Below are 20765 nucleotides of genomic sequence, written 5' to 3'. Positions count from 1 at the left end.
GGCACAAGTCAGGAGTGTGATGGAATACTCTCCACTTGCCTGGATGAGTGCAGCTGCAACAACACTCAAGAAGCTCGACACCATCCAGGACAAAGCAGCACGCTTGATTGGCACCCCATCCACCACCTTAAACATTCACTCCCTTCACCACCAGCACACAGTGGCTGCAGTGTGTACCATCCACAGGATGCACTGCAGCAACTCGCCAAGGCTTCTTCGACAGCAGCTCCCAAACCCGCAACCTCTACCACCTAGAAGGACAAGAGCAGCAGGTACATGGGAACAACACCACCTGCACGTTCCCCTCCACTCACACACCATCCCGACTTGGAAATATATCGCTGTTCCTTCATCGTCGCTGGGTCAAAATCCTGAAACTCCCTTCCTAACAGTACTGTGGGAGAATCTTCACCACACGGACTGCAGCGGTTCAAGTAGGCAGCTCACCACCACCACCTCAAGGGCAATTAGGGATGGGCAAGAAATGCCAGCCTCACCAGCGACGCCCACATCCCATGAACGAATAAAAAAAAAAGTTGAAGTATCAGTGGGAGAGCATTTTGGTGGTAGTGATCATAATTCAATTAGATTTAGCATAGTTATGGAAAAGGACAGATAGAACAGGAGTAAAAGTTCTCAACTGGGGAAAGGCAAAATTTTACTAAGTGATTTAGCAAAAGTGGACTGGAAACAGCTACTTGAAGGTAAATGAGTGTAAGAACAGTGGGAGGCATTCAATGGGGAGATAGTGAGGGTTCAGAGCAAATATGTTCCCACAAAGAAAAAGGGTGGGAATGCCAAATCTAAAGCCCTCTGGATGTCAAGGAGCATACAGAGTAAGATAAGGCAAAAAGGGGAAGTTTATGTCAGATATCGAGAGCTCAACACTGCAGAAAGCCGAGAGGAGTATTGAAAGTGCAGGGGTGAAATTAAAAAGATTAGGAAAGCAAAGTGAGGACATGAAAAAATACTGACAAGTAAAACTGAGGAAAACCCAAAGATATTTTATAAATACATAAAGAGTAAGAGGATAACTAAGGAAAGAGTAGGGCCTATTAGGTTACCTTTTTGGTCTCTGTGTGGAGGCGGAAGATGTGGGTATGGTTCTTAACGAATGCTTTGTGTCTGTCTTCACAAAAGAGAGGGACGATGCAGATATTGTAGTTGAGGAGGAGTGTGAAATATTGGATGGGATAAACGTAGTGAAGGAGGAAATATTAAGGGGATTAGCATCTTTGAAAGTAGATAAATCGCCAGGCCCTGATGAAATGTATCCCAGGCTGTTAAGAGAAGCAAGGGAGGAAATAACGGAGGGTCTGACCATCATTTTCCAATCTTCTCTGGCTACAGGCACGGTGCCGGAGGATTGGAGGACTGCTAATGTTGTATCGTTGTTTAAAAAGGGAGAAAAGGACAGACCAAGTAATTACAGGCAGTCAGCCGTACCTCGGGCAAATTATTGGAAACAATTCTGAGGGATGGTGTAAATCGTCATTTTAGAAAGGCACAGATTAATCAAGGACAGTCAGCATGGATTTGTTAAGGGAAGGTCAAGTCTGACTAACTTGATTGAATTTTTTGAGGAGGTAACGAGGAGGGTTGATGAGTAGTGTGAATGATGTAGCCTACGTGGATTTTAGCAAGGCTTTTGACGAGGTCCCACATGGCAGACTGGCCAAAAAAGTACAAGCCCATGGGATCCAAGGGAAAGTGACAAGTTGGATCCAAAATTAGCTCAGTGGCAGGAAGCAAAGGGTAATGGTCGACGGGTGTTTTTGTGACTGGTAGGTTGTTTCCAGTGGGGTTCCACGGGTTCAGCACTAGGTCCCTTGCTTTTTGTGGTATACATTAATGATTTGGACTTAAATGTAAGAGGCATGATTAAGAAGTTTGCACATGGTACAAAAATTGGCCATGTGGTTGATAGGAGGAAAGCTGTAGACTGCAGGGAGTTATCAATGGACTGGCCAGGTGGGCAGAAAAGTGGCAAATGGAATTCAATCCGGAGAAGTGTGAGGTAATGCATTTGAGGAGGGCAAACGAGGCAAGGGGATAGACAATAAATGGGAGGATACTGAGGTGTAGAGGAACAGAGGGACCTCGGAGTGCATGTCCACAGATCCCTGAAGGTAGCAGGACAGGTGGATAAGGTAGTTAAGAAGACATACAGGATACTTTCCTTTATTAGCCGAGGCATAGAATATAAGAGCAGAGAGGTTATGCTAGAACTGTATAAAACACTAGTTAGGCCACAGCTTGAGTACTGCGTACAGTTCTGGTCACCACATTACAGGAACAATGTGATTGCACTAGAAAGGGTACAGAACAGATTTACGAGGATGTTGCCAGGACTGGAAAATTTTTGCTTTGAGGAAAGATTGGATAGGCTGAGGTTGTTTTCATTGGAACAGAGGAGGCTAAGGGGTGATTTAATTGAGGTGTATAAAATGCAGGGCCTAGATAGAGTGGATAAGAAGGTCCTGTTTCCCTTAGCAAAGGGGTCAGTGACCAGGGGGCATAGATTTAAAGTAATTGGTAGAAGGATTAGAGGGGAGCTGAGAATAATTTTTTTCACCCAGATGGTGGTGGGAGTCTGGAACTCACTGCCTGAAAGGGTGTAGAGGCAGAAACCCTCAACTCACTTAAAAAGTACTTGGATGTGCACGTGAAGGGCTATGGACCAAGTGCTGGAAAGTGGGATTAGGCTGGATAGCTCCTTTTCGGCCAGCACATACACGATGGGCCGATTGGCCTCCTTCCGTGCCATAACTTTCTATGATTCTATTCTTAGCATGACATACGGCAGTAGGGCAGAATTTTAAATCGAAATGACTTGCGAGCCTGATAAATGGTACCTCGTAGATCTGCCATACTAAAATAAAGAAACGGTACTCCAAATAATGCCATTTTAGTCTTTATTTTTGCCTGATATCTCCAATGTTGTTGCTGCTTTCTCTCATGAAGATATAGAATCATACTAAAGTGTGATGCTATTCTTGTGTGCATTTATATATATTTATGTATATCTGTTTATATGCATTTTATAGCACATTTTAACATAACAACTCCAAAATGCTTCACATAGAGTGGACAGCAAACAGTAGTGCAAGAGTTGAAATGAACAAAGGCATGGTTAAAGAAAAGTTTTGAGGGAGAGAAGCTTTGGGAGGGAGTTCCAAAGAGTAAGGCTGAGGTGCTTGAAGCCACTGCAACTGATGGAGGAGTGGCAGGATGGAAGTTTGCATCAGAGCCCAGAGTTGGTGGATTGGTGAGATATAGGGCTGGATGAGATTGCAGAGGTAAGTTGAGCTGAAGCTATGAAGAGAATTGTAACCAAATATTTTTTGAATTCAGTAGATTGGAGGAAGGAGATCCAGTAGAGGTTGGTGATGGGACAGAATGTGAACATTGTAGTTTTGACTAGTTGGAATTTGCATAGTTCAGTGCCAGCAAGGAGGGCATTAGAGAAGTCATCTTAAAGTAATGAAAGCATGGATAAGGATTTCAGAGATTGTGAGGCAAGGGAGCAATGTTAGAGATGAGAGTAAGGGTTCTTGGTGATGGATAGGAAGGTCAACTCAGGGTCAGACATGACGTTGAGGTTGCGTACCATTGGTTTCATTCTGAATGAGCAGCCAAGAAGTGGGGTGCAAGAGTACAGAATTTACGGTGGGAGCAAACTAAGGTAGATTCAGTTTTCCCAATGTTCAATTGGAGAAAGTTCTGACTTATCCAGAACTTAAGGTCAGATAAGTAGTCTGAGAAAACAAAGATGACTATGGAATGGTGGGTGGTGGTGAAGGTAAATCTGCTATCATCACCATTTAAGTTAGAACTAACCTCATGCTGGCATATAATGCCTCCAAGGGGCAGCATGTAAATGAGGAAAAAGGAAAGTGCCAAAGATGGAACCTTTGGGTATTCTAATGGTCACTGTATGGGGGTGGGAGAAGAAGCTATTGCTGTTGATGAGCTGACTACACTGGGACAGTTAGGAGTGGAATAAAGCAAGGGTAGCCCCTGGGGCTGAACTGCAATGAAGAGGTAGTGAAAGATAATGAAATGGTTGACTGTTTAAGATGCTATGGAGAGGTTAGGGGGAATAATGAACCACAGTTGTTGCAGAGAATGCAGTTGGTGACTTTGACAAGGGCAGTCTTGATGCTGCAGGCAGGACGGATGCTGGATAGGAGATTGCAAAGTGCAGATTCACCAGGATGATACCAGGGATAGAAACTGTAGCAATGAGGCGATACTTGAGATATTGGGACTATTTCCACTGGAACAGAGAAGAGATTTAGCAGTGTTTTTCTTAAATTATGAAGTGTTTTAATAGGGTGAATAAGAAAAACTATTTCCTCTGTTTGGCGAGCGGTGAGGGGTCATCAATTTAAACTTGTCACTGAGAGTGAGGAGAGGTTAAGAGGAATTCCTTATGTAATATTGTTAAAGCATGGATTGCTTTGCCACATGGAATAATTGAGGCAGAGAATATTGCATTTTTTAAGGAAAGAGTAGATAAACATTTGAAACAGAGGAGGATATTGAGCTACAGGGAGAGAACGGGGCAATAGGATTTGTTTTTGATTGCTTTAGCAAAGAGTAGTTACAAATGCAGTGGGAGGATTAGCTTCTTTCTGAATTGTAAACTTATCGTTCTATGAAGTGATTTGAAAAGGTAATTTTGGGAGAGGTGAGTATGGAGCTAGATTGCAATGACTCGTGCAAGCACCTTGGAGATGAAAAGATTAGATATGGGAAGATATTTGGGGAGGATGGAAGGATCAAGGGTGTTATTTTTGAGGAGGGGGGTTGATGACAGTTGTGAAGGGGAAGGGAACGGTGCCATGCTTAGGGAGTTGTTACAATTGTTGGGGCATGAAGAGGAAGTTCAGTCATAAGGAGTTTGGGATAGGAATTGAAAGGTAAGTTTCATGGAGGAAATGAGTCTGGTGAAGGCTAAGAGGGAGATGGGAAAGAATTTGAAGGCAATTTGGAGTAGGGAAAAAGCTGCTAGGGGCAGGGAAAATGGAGGGAGGGAGGAGAGGACTTTGGTGGAGGAGAGGACTTTGGTGAATGAGGCAACTGCACGGATAATAGTCTTTGAAACAAAGAAGTCCATAAGCTCTTTGCATTTGGCATTTCAGGTGGGATAGGGGCTGGAGGAGACACTTGATCATTAAGGAAAAGAATCTGAAATTGTCTTTCCCCTCCAGGATGAACTTAGGAGTATATTTGTAAGAGTGGAGTATGGAGTGAAATTGGCAGATTATTTGACATGGGATGGAGAGTGCAGAAATCACAGCCAAGCCTATTTCTGCCCATAAATGTGCACCAACCAGGGATTATTGAGTAGCAATCAGGAGCAATGACCCTAGCTGATTTACGCCTCCCTAACCCAGGGCACTGAGGTCAATTGTGTAACACCATTGCTGCCACCCTGGCTAAGATCAGTCTCTATGGATTGGCTGCACACTGTGTTGACAAATTAAGCCATTGGCGAAATGTGCCATTTTAATTGTAGTGATTGTTATAGATACTGTAGCATGAACTTTATTCAACAAAAAGTGATTGTTAAAACACTCAGAATTTTCTTAAACATCAGTGTTTCAGGTACAGCAGCTTCAGTAACCATATCTCTGATTTTTGTTTTTACAGACACAAAGCCAAGAAATTGTGAAGTTGTAACATGGTTATCAAGGTGTTTTTTCCAAGTTGCTGCCCTGAAGCAGAAAGTGGACTACTGATAGGCCGCTGGATTCCAGAGCAGAATGCTGCAGTTGTCCTGGCAGTTATTCACTATCCTTTCATCCCTGGCCAAGTGAAGCAGTATCTTGAACAGATTAGGGATGTGACTACGGTAAATGTTTCTGTGCTTGGGTCCTGGAGCAGCCATAACTCCCAGGCAAAGGAAGACCTCAGCCAATTTCTGGAAGATCTGAGTTCCATCTTTCCACGTGATCTCTGGTTCCAGTTAACGCAGGAGAAAGAAAACAAATCAGTTTTCAACTGTCATGTGGTTCACCAAGATAATAAAAACAACAAGGAAAATGTTATCTTAATTCACTACGATCAACGCAAGGTTATGCTGTCAAAGTTACATGGTCTGGACACTAAAATCACAGAGGACAACTGTAATGCTGGAGTCGAGTCAGAAGCTATTACCTCAGATTTTGCCACAATATTTGATACCGTTGCTAAATGCAAGCTATTATTTATGATTGATAAATACGATGATACTCCAATTAAATTTACTCACTGGCAGTCAGAAGGACGAGAGGCTAGTATTATTGTGGAACTTGTGAAGCAAGCATCAGTGCCTGTGTGTGTGACACTTTTGTTCCTGCTGTCTTTTGTATCTAGTATCTGCAAAAGCAGGTAATTGATATTGGAGGAAACTGAAAAATCTGCTCTAATTTTACTTCAGCTTGTAACAAGTTGGTCAAAAATTAGGCCTTTCATAGCCTAGGGTAAAAGTTGCCATTGCTTTTTAAGAAATTATTTTTAAGTGCAAGTTAAGAGAGTTTGTATTGCAGACTTTGCGGGAACTAGGTGTAGACTGCTTGAACTCTTGCACTTCGGAATTTTTTTAGTAGCTGTCCAGCAAGGTGCTTATCTGCCAAGGTTTGATTGCATGAAGCTCCTGGAAGTGAAGGGTGTGCTGGCAGTCTACTATCCGTACTCCATTTTAACTCTTAATGCACAGAAGGTTAATTGTCGCTTCATTATTAATGTCACCAGTGAAACTGGAATAATCAGTGTAGTTTATAGTCAGCATGAAGATTTCACAAAACATGGAACCTCTTAAAACATCTTTCGAACAGTATTTTAGTCTAAAGTAACCATGAATGCAAATATAGTCTACTTTACGAAAACAATTGTTACTATATTTCAATATTTTATTTTAAGCAAAGGGCACTGAGTAGGAAATTAGTAGGAGGGAGAAACTTAAGGCTCATTGTTGTGGCAGATTGATGAGAGAGATTTATTTTGCATTTAACCTGTGCTCTACCTAAGCAGTGGCTGTTGTTGACAAAAATAGAAAACTGTTACTAAAACAAGTCCAAAGTTTTAAAAAAAAGTTCAAGAAGTCTCACCCTACGTCCCAGCGAACAACATCTGCAATACAAACTCTCCATCTTAGCTTATACTTAAAAATAAATAAGTTGAAAAGACTCAAGAAGGTTGATCTGTAAAGTACCAAACCAAGACCAGCTATAGCAGAACAATGTGTCCATTTGTGGTGCTGGCAGCCTGATTGCACCCAGATGAAACAACTTGCTCTTGGCCCAAAGTTCCCTGGGTGCTGTCTTCAGACTGGTCCAACTAATGTCAAGTAGGACTCTTAAGCCAGTAAGTAGGAAAATTGTATCCCATAAATGTAAGGAAGATATATTAATGCACTATGCCATGCTTTTCAAATATTACAATAGAAAATTTGCTAAGTTGAAGTAAAGTTAAATGATTTTTATTTCTGTGTTTTCTGTGTCTGTCAGTTCTGTGGTTACACTGTTATTAAGGGATTGGAACTAAAGAGAGTAAGAATACCTGTTTAAAGGTCATTGGCCCCCAATTATAAAAGGGGGAGGAGGGGTGCGCGCGAGCCCCAAAGTGGGTGGCACACTGAGAGTCCAGGGACGTAGAGGCCCTGCCTATCTTAGTGGCTGGGCCTAATTTACATAAATATTCCAAGAGTCCCGTCTGAGCCTGGCCAGATCCTCTACCTGGCTGATGGGCAGGGGGCATAAATTTGGTGGCAGAAGGCCACAGCCGGGGACCCATGGGAACAGTCCCCGGCAGTCAGTGGGGGGAGGGATGAGAAGCGATTGCTGATCAAAGGGGTGATGCAGAGATGATCTGAGATCGGGGGCAGTGGTTCCACTGCGACCAGTGGGAAGCAGGTCCGAGGAGGCCCAAGGTCTCCTTTCAGAGCCTGGGGGCAGCACTCCTGCTCCTCCTGGCTCACAAGGAGTTCTGACAAAAGTAATTTTTTAAACATTGGCCGCTTCTGGCTAGTTGGCACCTCCCATCGTGGCTGTGCAGATAGTGTGGAACTCCCCCGGACTTTTTATTAAGGTCACATCGTGGTGCCAATGATGTCACTAGGCTGCAACTTCTGAATTTAAAGTGGCCCCTGCCTGCCTGTAGCGAGAGCCTCAGCCGACTTGAAAATTGGTGAAGATGAAATAGTGACAGGTGGGAACAGAGCGACACCAGGCCGAAAAGTCGACTTGACCTAATTTTAATCCCTCCTTGCTGGGCGAGGGGGTTTAAAATCAAGGCCATTCTGTGGGTTGGGCAGAATTCTTTTTTTTGCCATTTGTTCAAAATAAAGTGGTGAATTGAAGAAAAAACTTTTTTAAAAGCAACAGAATTGTAGTTTATATTCTTTTAAACTTGAAGATGTAAGCATAATGATTTGGACATAATGCAATTTTATGTCTCATATTAATAAGTGAATAAAACCAATGTAGATACATACATTTTTCTGATGCCTGGAAAAAAGACTGCAAAAAGCAACCTTGCTTCCAAAGGGCCAAGCCCATGCTTCAGCTGAACAGATGAGATTCGAGCTTTGAGCTGAGATGAAGTTTTGATATATTGAAGGTCATGGAGACTAGCAAACATTGATACTGAGCATATAATGACACTGGGTTGGTCCCACTTTTCTAACTGCAGCAATCTCCCTCTCTCTCTCAATATTACTAAAGATGTACCTGCACTGTGAAAACTGACTCAATGCTGCTGGTGTACTGTAAATGGTTTGGTGGTAGTACCCCTGCATTTTCATGAAGTGTTGGTTTGTTGTTCTGCTCTCTTACTCCTGGTCAGCATGTGGAACAGTCAGCACAAGACCAGATAACAAAACAGTCAGTGCTGTTGCTCTAGTGTGGGCTAGAAATAGGTGCGATAGTTGAGTGGAACCACAAAATTACTTTGATATATTGGCATTTTAATAAGTATATTGAAGTAAATGTCAATACCATTTAATGCAAGGGACTAAGATAAAACTTCGAAGTTTGATGTATCAAGTATCCACTGTATGACAATAACTGTATAATCTTGGTATGGTACAAACATAACCTTTGTCCTTCTTTTATTGTTGTGAATAATTAATTCAGTAGCAAAAGACATTGTTGAGCACAAGCTATTTAAAGAGCACAATATAGTTCATTGCTTTTTTAAAATATAGCTACAAATTTCACACCTGTAGTAAATCGTAAAGTTAACATCCTTCCAACTTTTGACATTTCAAGGACAGATAAACATCTTAATGCAGAATTTACTGAACTGTATTTACATTAGGGATGTGAGATTAAAGAATGTTATTTTTGTCCTTTTGCTATAGAGTATTAAACATGTGGCCTCTGCATTTTTTATGGAGCAAGCTCTCGACCTGTGTGCAGCTTTCACATCGCTTGGATCACTTGCAGACAATCGCAAGTACTACAAAAGCACAGAATCACTCTGAGTTTATGAGGTACAGTGGTCTGCTATTTTTTTAAGGAAAAACCTGATCCCTAGCAACAATCTTAAAAAAAAAAATTGACAACTGGTCACTTAGATTTATTTAGCCAAGGTGCCAACTATATTCAGTTAAGTTGCTACGTTGGGATAGAACAGCAAATAGAATCCAAGGGGGTGATTTTAACATCCAAGGACGGGTAGGTTAGGAGTGGGTGGGCAGTAGAAATGGTTTTTGGAGCGGGACTGCATCCCGGCTCCAACGTGCCCAGGTTTAACCCAGGTAAGTTTGGATGCGTGCGCATCAGAAACCTGGATGTCCCGTTCCCACTGAAAACTGGCGGGCTGATACTTAAAGGGACAATGTACCTTATTGCGATAGTTGAAGCACTTAATTTTTTGTGTGTTATATTTGTTTTACATTTGTAACCTTACCTGTTCGGGTTTCCCATCGCTTCCAATTCACGTCAAGTGAAAGGAGGCGGGAAGGGCCGGATTCATGAGGTGAGTGCCTTTAATGCACTGCTTGTGGGCCCGGAGGAGTAGGAGTGCTTCATTCGGGCCCAGCAAGCTCACCTGGCGCGATCGGACCCCTGTGATCAGCCGACCCCTCTCTTTCCCCCCACCCCCGATGCTAGAACACCTTCCCCGATGCTGGACAGGGTTCCCCACGCGAATATCTGCAGACGCACTTGGTTCCCAGCTCCGAGCTAAAATAATGGGCTCAATTTTGAAATGGTGGCAGGTTGGCAGCGGGAGGGTGAAGGTGCACGTGGCAAACCCGCATTAAAAAAACTTAGTATTTCGAACGCGATCACATGGTGATTGCTGATGATTAACGTGCTCTCCGGGTCAGGAGCTGCAATGAAGGTGGGGGGTGCGAGAGAGCGAGTCGTCATCCAGCGCTGGAACGGAATGTCGGGGTGGGGGGGGAGGATCGCGGGGTGGGGGGGGAGGATTGGGGGGTGGGGAGGAGATCGGGGGATGGGGTGGCAGGAGTGGTGGGTTGGCAGGTGGGGCGGGGGGGTAGGGTGGCGGGGGTTGGGGTGGGGGGCACTTTGAATAATTTTCAAAGTACTGGTAACCAAACATAATCATTTGGCATTATATTATGAACTTGTCACTAAACTTCTCCATTTTATATTTGAATAGGAGAACATTTTTAAAATGCAGAAAATGTTTTTTTTCTTCTAGAAAAGCCAACCTCGTTGTTTCATTCCTAATTGATGTGGGCCTTGGAATGTTGCTGATCTCTTGGCTTTATCAGAAAAATCGTATTGGCCAATTAGCGGATGCCCTCATTCCAGTTGCTGATGTAAGATATTTTGTAATATCTGTTAAGGGTGTGAAAAATGTGAACTGTAGAGAGAAACTTTGATGCCACTTCTATATCTTTTTACAGGTTTTAATTTTTAAACATTTTCTGAGTGACCCACGATGGCTCAGCATGGTGATCGGTGAGTGGCTGAGCCATACAGAGCAGGAAGGGTCCAGATTTAATATCTGATCTTTGCTAGGTTAACTGTCCTCATGCTGCACAGAAGATGACTTTTGAACTATTAAAGATAGTAATCCTGCTCCAGCTTACTATCCAGCAACCCTTGCTGCAAAGTATGTGTATGGACACTTGTATGGGATTAGGTTTGATGTGATGTCCACCCTATTTCTATGGCCAAGTAGCCTGCAGACACTCACTGTAAAAGTTTATACATAAATAGTAGCCACTTGGGTAAGATACTTGTGGGTGTCTGGAATCTTTGGAACACTACATCAGCATAGAGTCTTTGCTAGCAAGAGAAGAAGGGAGATAGCGGGAAAAAATTCTAGACAATTTGGCTAGGTTCAGAAAAAATGGGCAATTGGGTCCTCCACTAATGAACAAGAGTTTAGTTCCTAGTTCCTAATCTCTAATCACAGTTGCACACAGGATTTATTTGGAATTTTTCCTGTGTGAATTGCTTGAGTGCTGCTCAGGTAGTGAGTGTCAAGATTGCTCCTTGGCTATCAGTCTGTAGGCTGTATCTAGCCACCCTCCTGATCAAGTTAAGTAGTTTGAATTTGAGGAGCTCGCCTGTTTTTTGGGAAATGGAGGAAGAAACACAATGATTGGCTATTTTTTTGAAAAAAAATTAGTGACCATTGCAATCACTCCCAGTGATTTGTAAGGAGGGGAAAAGGCATGTGGGGTAACAATTACAGTATGGAAATCATCCTGCAGTTTGGGTTCAGCCCATGTTTGTTCCCAGGAGCTGAATGTAGGACAGAGCAGCTCCGACTCAATGTTATGGAGTGCAGGGTATACGTAGATAGCGTTGGTTGTTCATCTATGTTTGCAATTTTGGCCATATGACCAGAGCGAGAGAAGATTCAGCAGGAGAGTTGCCCTGGGCTGCTTTCATGCATACTCATATGGCATTTAGCAGTGAAGGATAACTGGTAAAGAGACCATACACATGGAAGAAGACTTTAAATTGGGCTACATTTAAACTAAAACTGAAGTGCTGGTGTGAAACCAAATTGTATTGCAAATGCAACTACAGTTACTGGTCTCGGACAGTACCAGTGAAGTGCAATCTGTAACTAGTAGCTGTGGCAAGGGACTATTCCCCAACCAGTTAATTTTTAATGTTAGAAGAGCATAGGCAGAAACTTTGGTGCTCTGCTAACAGTAAAAGCATTGAAAATAAGTTAAGTGCTCACGCTATCCAGTTGATCACCTGGGCATTTTTAAAATATGGCTTCACCAGGCTGGAGTTATACTACACGTAATGTGAAATCCAAGCCTCATAAGCTTCTCATGCCAAAAATCTGTGAAGATTTAATATTAAGTAACTTAAAAAATATATATTTTTTGTGAGAACAGCATATTGCCAAGGAGTTGCAAGAACTGCTGGAGTGGCTAATGGGAGCTCCTGCTGGTTTGAAGATGAACAAAGCACTAGACGAAGTACTGGGACGTTTCTTCCTTTATCACATCCATCTTTGGATAAGTAAGTCATTCTGTGTACCTCTGAAACTGCCACCTTGCCTAAATAACAGTGACTGAACTTCAAAAGTGGTTTGGGATGTGCTGGTTTGTTCTTTGTGTCTAAAGACAAAGATGATTTAGTTTTTTAACAAAATACAAATTACCTTGAACAAAAAAGCAAAAACACTGTAAATCTGAAACAAAAACAGAAAATGCTGGAAACCCCCAGCAGGTGAGGCAGCATCTGTGGAGAGGATACCTTTGTCAAAACTTTTTGTTATCTCCACAGATGCTGCCTGACCTGTTGAGGGTTTTTGTTACATTTTCCCTGATATAATTTGAAGTTCCTTCCTTCTTAGTGTTTTAAAGTTCTAAACAAGTACTATTTCATTTGACCAAACCCATTAGAACCAGTGTAATTTTAATTGCACAAAAGAATTTTTGTTTTAATTACTAGTGTTTTTATATCTAATACTTGCTGTTTTTCCCCCTCCACATATCATTTTGGTTACTGTATTGGCAATTTTAGTTATAGTTTAAAAATAAAAATCACACTGATATGGAGCCCCCCTCCCCCCAACATATGTATGGTGATAAACTAGCTGTTTCATTAGAAACACAGAAAAAATTACGGCACAGGAGGCTGCCATTCAGCCCATCGTATCTGTGCTGGTCGAAAAAGAGCTACCCAGCCTAATCCCACTTTCCAGCACTTGGTCCGTAGCCCTGTAGGTTACGACACTTCAAGTGTACATCCAAGTACTTTTTTAAATGTGTTGAGGGTTTCTGCCTCTACCACCCTTTCAGGTAGTGAGTTTCAGACCCCTACCACCCTTTGGGAGAAAACATCCTTCTACCAATTACTTTTAATCTCCGCCCCCTGTTCACTGACCTCTCTGCTAAGGAAAATAGGTCCTTCCTGTCCACTTTATCTAGGCCCCTCATAATTTTATACACCTCAATTAAATCACCCCTAAGCCTTCTCTGTTCCAAAGAAAACAACCCCAGCCTATCCAATCTTTCCTCATAGCTAAAATTCTCCAGTCCTGGCAACATCCTCATAAATCTCCTCTACCCTCTCTAGTGCATTCGCATCTTTCCTGCAATGTGGTGACCAGCACTGTCGCGGTACTCAAGCTGTGGCCTAACAATTCTACCTGCTCTTATATTCTATGCTTCGGCTAATAAAGAAGACAAAATGTCAAGAAACTGCTAGTCTTAAAATAGCAAATTTACCATGGCTCCAGAATTTTGAAAGCTATGTTGGTAGCAGGGATAGCCTTACCAGGTGCAACATTACTGTATTTGCGAGATTACTAAATTTCATGACGTTTACATATGATATTCTACATTTGTTGCAATTTAAGGTTAAAATGACTTTTGAACAAGTAGCAAGGTAAAGAGTTAATGCTTCTTATGACATCAGGAAGACGAGAGGCTATTCAGTTTGTTCATGGTGAGCTCAAAGGGAAGCAAAAAACTTTATTGAAAATTTTAATTTAGTTTAAAAATTCCCTTCAATTTTTGTTTCCCTGTGAAGCACTGTTTCTGCCAGGAGGTGCATATAAATCACAGTCTTTATTGTCTGTGGTTAAGTTGTATCCAAAGTAACTTTTTCTGGGAAGGATATGATAAATAGCAATTTTAGTTGCAGACAAGTGGGATATCGAACCAGGATCTGTATGTACAGAAAATGGTGAGAGAGAAGATTTTGATGCCCTTGAGAATTCTGATTCACAATTGTCATCCAATGTTTGCTTGTTTGTTAAGCGGTGTTAGTTCAGAACTTTTGCCAAAGTTTCTTTGATCAATGTAACGACACCAGTTCAGCATGTATTTATTCTATAGGTTATATCCATCTGATGTCTCCATTTATTGAGATGATCCTGTGGTACGTGGGACTATCAGCATGTCTAGGGTTGACTGTCGCCTTGTCCATTGTTTCAGACATCATTGCTCTCCTAACTTTTCACATCTACTGCTTTTATGTATATGGAGCCAGGTAAGGTGTCAACCTTTTACCAAGGTCTTGGAAAAGATTAAGGGCTAGTAACATAGTAATTGAAGGTGAAGGACAAGAAAAATTGAACTGAGAAAACAAGTGTATTTTGCTGTGATCAGGGATGGTGATTAGTCTTTTACAGCCCAGGTAGATGACAGGCATTGTACGAGTACAAGAATCAATAGCCTTGCTATGTCTGTATTTTTCCAAGTAAAACAGCTAAGAGTACCTCCTAAGGTGTCAGCCATGGCTCAGTTAGTAGCATTCTCGCCTGTGAGTCAGAAGGTTGTGGGTTCAACTCCAGGGACTTGAGCACAAAATCTAGGCTGACACTCCAGTGCAGTACTGAGGAAGCGCTGCACTGTTTTGGATGACACATTTAAACCAAGGCCCCGTAAACGATCCCATGGCACTATTTCAAAGAAGAGCATGGGAGTTCTCCCCGGTGTCCTAGCCGATACTTATCCCTCAACCAACACCTAAAAACAGATTATCTGGTCATTATCACGTTGCTGTGGGATCTTTGCTGTGTGCAAGTTGGCTGCTGCATTTTCTACATTACTACAGTGACCACACTTCAAAAGTGCTTCATTGGCTGTAAAGCGTTTTGGGACGTCAAGAGGGCGTGAAAGGCGCTGAATAAATCTTACTAATGTTTAGGTCAATTAAGATCAAATACAAACTCAAATACCAAGTATATGTCAGTACAAATGACAAGCAGTATGGTCTATTACAGTGAACTCAGTTTGTTTCATGTACATTTTTTTAAGAAAGGCTTACATTTTCTCTGAGAAGAGGGTTTTGCCAAAGAGTTTTGTTTTTACTCGATAAACAATAATGACCAAATTATTGGAAATCCCTCCAGTGGCTGGAGCCATACCTGACAAAAGGAGATGTGGGTACTCAGCAATGAGTGGCTCACCTCCTGACCCCTCAATCCTTTTTACTGTCTACAAGGTTCAAATTTAAGGAATCTTACAACACCAGGTTATAGTCCAACTGTTTTATTTGAAAAGCTTTCGGAGGCTTTCTCCTTCGTCAGGTGGATTATAACCTGGTGTTGTAAGATTCCTTATATTTGTCGACCCCAGTCCATCACCGGCATCTCCACTACAAGGTTCAAGTAAGGAGTACGATGGAACACCAATTACTCGCTTGGCTTGGTGCAGTCAAACAACACTCAAAGCTCAACACCATCCAGGGCAGGGCAGATCACTTGATTGGTGTCCCTGCCACTCCACCCCCCTCCATCACTGTGGCTGCAGTATCTACAAGATAACACTGCAGCAACTCACTAAGATTACTTCGACAGCACCTCCATCCTCTGCGTTCTTTGCCATCAAGAAGGACAAGAACAGCAATGCCATGGGAACACCACCACCAAGCTCCCCTCCAAGTCATACACCATCCTGACTTTGGCCCCATTCCTTCATTGTCGCTGTGTCAGTACCTGGAATTCCCTACTTAACACCATTGTAGGGAGCACCTTCATCACAAGGAGAAGGCAGCTGCCACCACCACCTCAGGGTAACTAGGGATGGGCAATAAACATGGTCTTGCTAGCATCGTCCATACCCCAAGAACAAATTTTATAAAATACTATCTTTTAAAATCATTTACATTCTTTCTCCTTTTCTAATAACAATCATGGGCTACACATCATCTGTGACTGAGTAGGTAGCTGACCTCCTCACAGACCTCTCAAGGTCACTGTAAAACTCCTGGGAGGTGCAGTTGAGCAACATGGGGAAACTCTCTGATTATTTTTTGAAGTTTTACTGTTGCAAAGTGCCAGTTCTTTCCTCAGCACCTTTCTCTGGTGTGTTCAGATGAGATCAGCGATCATAGCACTCCATAACATAACATATGAGCTATGAAAATGCCTGAGTATTTTAATTTTAAAATCTGTAGTTTATGGATGATTTGTCTCTGCAATATGTTCACAATTATGGGTTTAGCCTTAGTTGGATACTTTTTATATTTAGTTTAAAATTTGTTTCTAACGTCTTCCCATTCCTCCAAACAAATCTAAAGCAACAAAATGTTTCTTTTTTTGTTCTAACATTGTAAATCCTATACCAAAATTCCAAATATTTCTAATTGGAATTTACAAGCATTTTGAAGTAGGAAATACTGCAGTGTTGAAGATTGTATATTATAATTTATAATTAATTTAAATAATGCACCAGCAGTAGAATTGGAACTATCTATTGTTTTCTTTCTAGGAGCAGATTACTTGCTGTTTTCTGAGTTAAATTTTAAAATCACCATTCCATATAACTAGTTATCTTTTTGCTCACCAGGTGGTGCTAAAGCTTTTCATTTTCTCTCCATACTATGTCTGGAGCGGCATTTTCCTCAAAACGAATACTTTCAATTTATGTGTTTTTAGAAAGAATATAACTTTTTAAGTGGTTTGTGATGTTTTCATTTTCTGCTTTTACTACTTGGTAATTCAGCTGTGTAAATGAAAGTTAATTACATCTAAGTGAGGGTGTATTTGTTTTGCATCTATAAAAATGTGAAGGTTTTCCCTGTCAGAAAAGTTATCTGAAAACTGATGCTGACTATTTTGAAGTAAAATAATGGAAAATTGTATAAACTACAAAACAGATTTTTTTCATTTCGGGTGTGGGTGATGTTACTGAACTGACTTAGGCTCTGGATACATTTACTTTAACTCTACTTGCACCCTATCTAAACATTTGTAGCATTTCCTCAAAGAATAGTGTAAACTAAGAAATACTCTGTGACTGAACATTAGCTTGGAAATCTGCATTGGGAGGCAAGAATTATTAGTTTAGGCCTCTAAAATAATTAACTGGTACAGTCAATGTGGAACAAGTCTAAATTTCACTCTTGTGTAAATGGATCTTCAGTTAATGTAGTTATAAGTCCTTTATTGCTTTTGATCTGTACTTCACCTGACACAGAATACTTAATGCTGCCATTAAGTGCTAAGTACAAAAAAGTTTCACTGTAAAGCCATGATCATTTGATTGGTAAGTGCATATACACAGGAAAAACTAAAATGAAAGATTACCATATCCACCACTGCATCTGCATTCGTCTGGCAGTGACATTTGTTCAGAACAGTAGTTTTGTGGCAAATATAAGATTCTAAGAGGGCTTGTCAGGGTAGATGCTGAGAGGATGTCTCCCCTGGCTGGACAGTCTAGAACTAGGGGACATAGTCTCAGGATAAGAGGTCGGACATTTAGGATTGAGATGAGGTGGAATTTCTTCACTCGGAGGGCCGTGAATATTTGGAATTCTCTACCTCAGAGAGCTGTGGATGCTCAGTCGTTGAATATATTCAAGACTGAGATCGATTACATTTTTGGATCCGAAGGGAATCGAAATATGGGGATCAGGCAGGAAAGCGGAGCTGAGGTAGAAGATCAGCCATGATCTTATTGAATGGCGGAGCAGGCTTATCATAGAATCATAGAATCATAGAAGTTACAACATGGAAACAGGCCCTTCGGCCCAACATGTCCATGTCGCCCAGTTTATACCACTAAGCTAGTCCCAATTGCCTGCACTTGGCCCATATCCCTCTATACCCATCTTACCCATGTAACTGTCCAAATGCTTTTTAAAAGACAAAATTGTACCCGCCTCTACTATTGCCTCTGGCAGCTCGTTCCAGACACTCACCACCCTTTGAGTGAAAAAAATTGCCCCTCTGGACCCTTTTGTATCTCTCCCCTCTCACCTTAAATCTATGCCCCCTCGTTATAGACTCCCCTACCTTTGGGAAAAGATTTTGACTATCTACCTTATCTATGCCCCTCATTATTTTATAGACTTCTATAAGATCACCCCTTAACCTCCTACTCTCCAGGGAAAAAAAGTCCCAGTCTGTCTAACCTCTCCCTATAAGTCAAACCATCAAGTCCCGGTAGCATCCTAGTAAATCTTTTCTGCACTCTTTCTAGTTTAATAATATCCTTTCTATAATAGGGTGACCAGAACTGTACACAGTACTCCAAGTGTGGCCTCACCAATGCCCTGTACAACTTCAACAAGACATCCCAACTCCTGCATTCAATGTTCTGACCAATGAAACCAAGCATGCCGAATGCCTTCTTCACCACCCTATCCACCTGTGACTCCACTTTCAAGGAGCTATGAATCTGTACTCCTAGATCTCTTTGTTCTATAACTCTCCCCAACGCCCTACCATTAACGGAGTAGGTCCTGGCCTGATTCGATCTACCAAAATGCATCACCTCACATTTATCTAAATTAAACTCCATCTGCCATTCATCGGCCCACTGGCCCAATTGATCAAGATCCCGTTGCAATCTTAGATAACCTTCTTCACTGTCCACAATTCCACCAATCTTGGTGTCATCTGCAAACTTACTAACCATGCCTCCTAAATTCTCATCCAAATCATTAATATAAATAACAAATAACAGCGGACCCAGCACCGATCCCTGAGGCACACCGCTGGACACAGGCATCCAGTTTGAAAAACAACCCTCTACAACCACCCTCTGTCTTCTGTCGTCAAGCCAATTTTGTATCCAATTGGCTACCTCACCTTGGATCCCATGAGATTTAACCTTATGTAACAACCTACCATGCGGTACCTTGTCAAATGCTTTGCTGAAGTCCATGTAGACCACGCTTGAGGGGCAGTATGGTCTACACCTGCTCCTATTTCTTATGTTCTTAAATGCAGTGAGAGGAGAATGTCTATACATAGCTCTATTTATAAATAATACACTGTTGAAGAAGACAACTGCAGTAAATTACTTGGCCCTTGATATGGTTCATGTATTTTTTAAATGCATTTTCTTAGAAATAGTTAAACGTTTTTATTTATGAAAAAGCTAAGTCGACTACATTGCATTGACATCAGGAAAGGATCTCTGGAGTGAATCTACTATTCATTGTCAAGATATGTGGCATTTGATATGTTTCTGGATCAGTTGGAAGTTTTAAAACAAATTTCCACCAAATTTAAAATCTCGTAAGAATGCAAGTCGGGAAAAACAGGAGACCTTTCAGTCCTAATAGTTCACCTTATTTCGGTTTATACTTGAGATTAGAAACACTTGAGTGCTCCCAAGTATGGTCTCTCCAGTGCTTTTTAAAGTGCCAGTATAATTCCTTAGATGTCTTCTGTGGGTCTACTTCTAAACCCTAAAATTGTCTGTCTTGACAATGTCTGCTGTACAGCATGATAACGCTTGCGCAGAGGATTGCCTCCATCCAGTTTTTGAGTTGGCTGTCCAGAAATTTTAAAAATGATGAAACCAGGTACCTGGGACATGATTTTAGCTCGGAGCCGGGAACTCAGCCTGTGCATTGATAATCGCATGGAGAATCTGCAATTGCAACTCAATTGAAGCTTTTTGTGCTTCTGGGTTTCCCACGCACCCGGCAGCCAGATTTACAGGGAGGGAAAAGAAAGGAGCCGCAAATTGGAGAGGAGGGAGAGAGGAATCCTGGCCCATGGAAGAAATCGGGAACTGGGGGGGAGGGGCCCCACAAGCAGTGCAATAAAAGCACTCAACTCATGGATCTGGCCCTTCACCTGACGTGAATCAGAAGTGATGGGAAACCCAAAGAGGTAAAGTAAAATTCGTTTGACATTTCTAATGCACAAAATATTAAGTGCCCCAACTATCGCAATGAGATACATTGCCCCATTTTAAAGCCGGTGGGCCGATATTTCGGGACTTCCAGGTTTCTGTTGCGCGTGAGCATCCAAACGCACCTGGGTTAAACCCGGAAATCGGCGCGTTGGAGCCAGGATACGGTCCTGCTCCAAAAACAAATTATTTTTACTGCTCACCTGCCCCCAAACCACCCATTCTTGGGGGTTAAAATTACCCCCCTGAAGTCTGGTTTTAAAAACAGATCCATTTTGCCTACTTCTGTGTCTTATGATGTGAAGCAATTTTATAAGTTTTTTTTTAAAATCTTCATCACAGAAGTAAACCATGAATCCTTTTATCCCTGTCCAGTTTTGGACTTGACAAAAGCCAACAACAGTATTTGCATGATAATTGGTGAACTAGCACACATACCTGAATCTCTTTCAGACTGCACTAATGTCCTAGTGCAAGAAAATCAAAAAGTTAGTATGCAGGTGCAGCAGGTGATCAAGAAGGCCAACGGAATGTTGGCGTTTATTGCTAGGGGGATAGAATATAAAAACAGGGAGGTATTGCTGCAGTTATATAAGGTATTGGTGAGACCGCACCTGGAATACTGCATACAGTTTTGGTGTCCATACTTAAGAAAAGACATACTTGCTCTCGAGGCAGTACAAAGAAGGTTCACTCGGTTAATCCCGGGGATAAGGGGGCG

General features: G+C 41.8%; 1 protein-coding gene across 2 annotated transcripts in view; it reads left to right on the top strand.

Moving 5' to 3' along the window:
• pigq (phosphatidylinositol glycan anchor biosynthesis, class Q) overlaps window positions 1-20765 on the top strand; it is a 44681-nt gene that overhangs the window by 5218 nt on the left and 18698 nt on the right. For both annotated transcript variants that reach the window (XM_068003159.1, XM_068003158.1), the window contains exons 2-6: window positions 5659-6378; window positions 9350-9481; window positions 10660-10780; window positions 12329-12455; window positions 14282-14435. In XM_068003159.1, coding sequence (XP_067859260.1) covers window positions 5690-6378; window positions 9350-9481; window positions 10660-10780; window positions 12329-12455; window positions 14282-14435 — 1223 coding nt within the window. In that variant the 5' untranslated portion in view covers window positions 5659-5689. The remainder of the gene's footprint in view (window positions 1-5658; window positions 6379-9349; window positions 9482-10659; window positions 10781-12328; window positions 12456-14281; window positions 14436-20765) is intronic.

This window comes from Heptranchias perlo, chromosome 22 (genome assembly GCF_035084215.1).
Source record: "Heptranchias perlo isolate sHepPer1 chromosome 22, sHepPer1.hap1, whole genome shotgun sequence".
In the NCBI taxonomy this organism is placed as follows: Eukaryota; Metazoa; Chordata; class Chondrichthyes; order Hexanchiformes; family Hexanchidae; genus Heptranchias; species Heptranchias perlo.
This window is presented reverse-complemented; position numbering and strand designations above follow the sequence as displayed.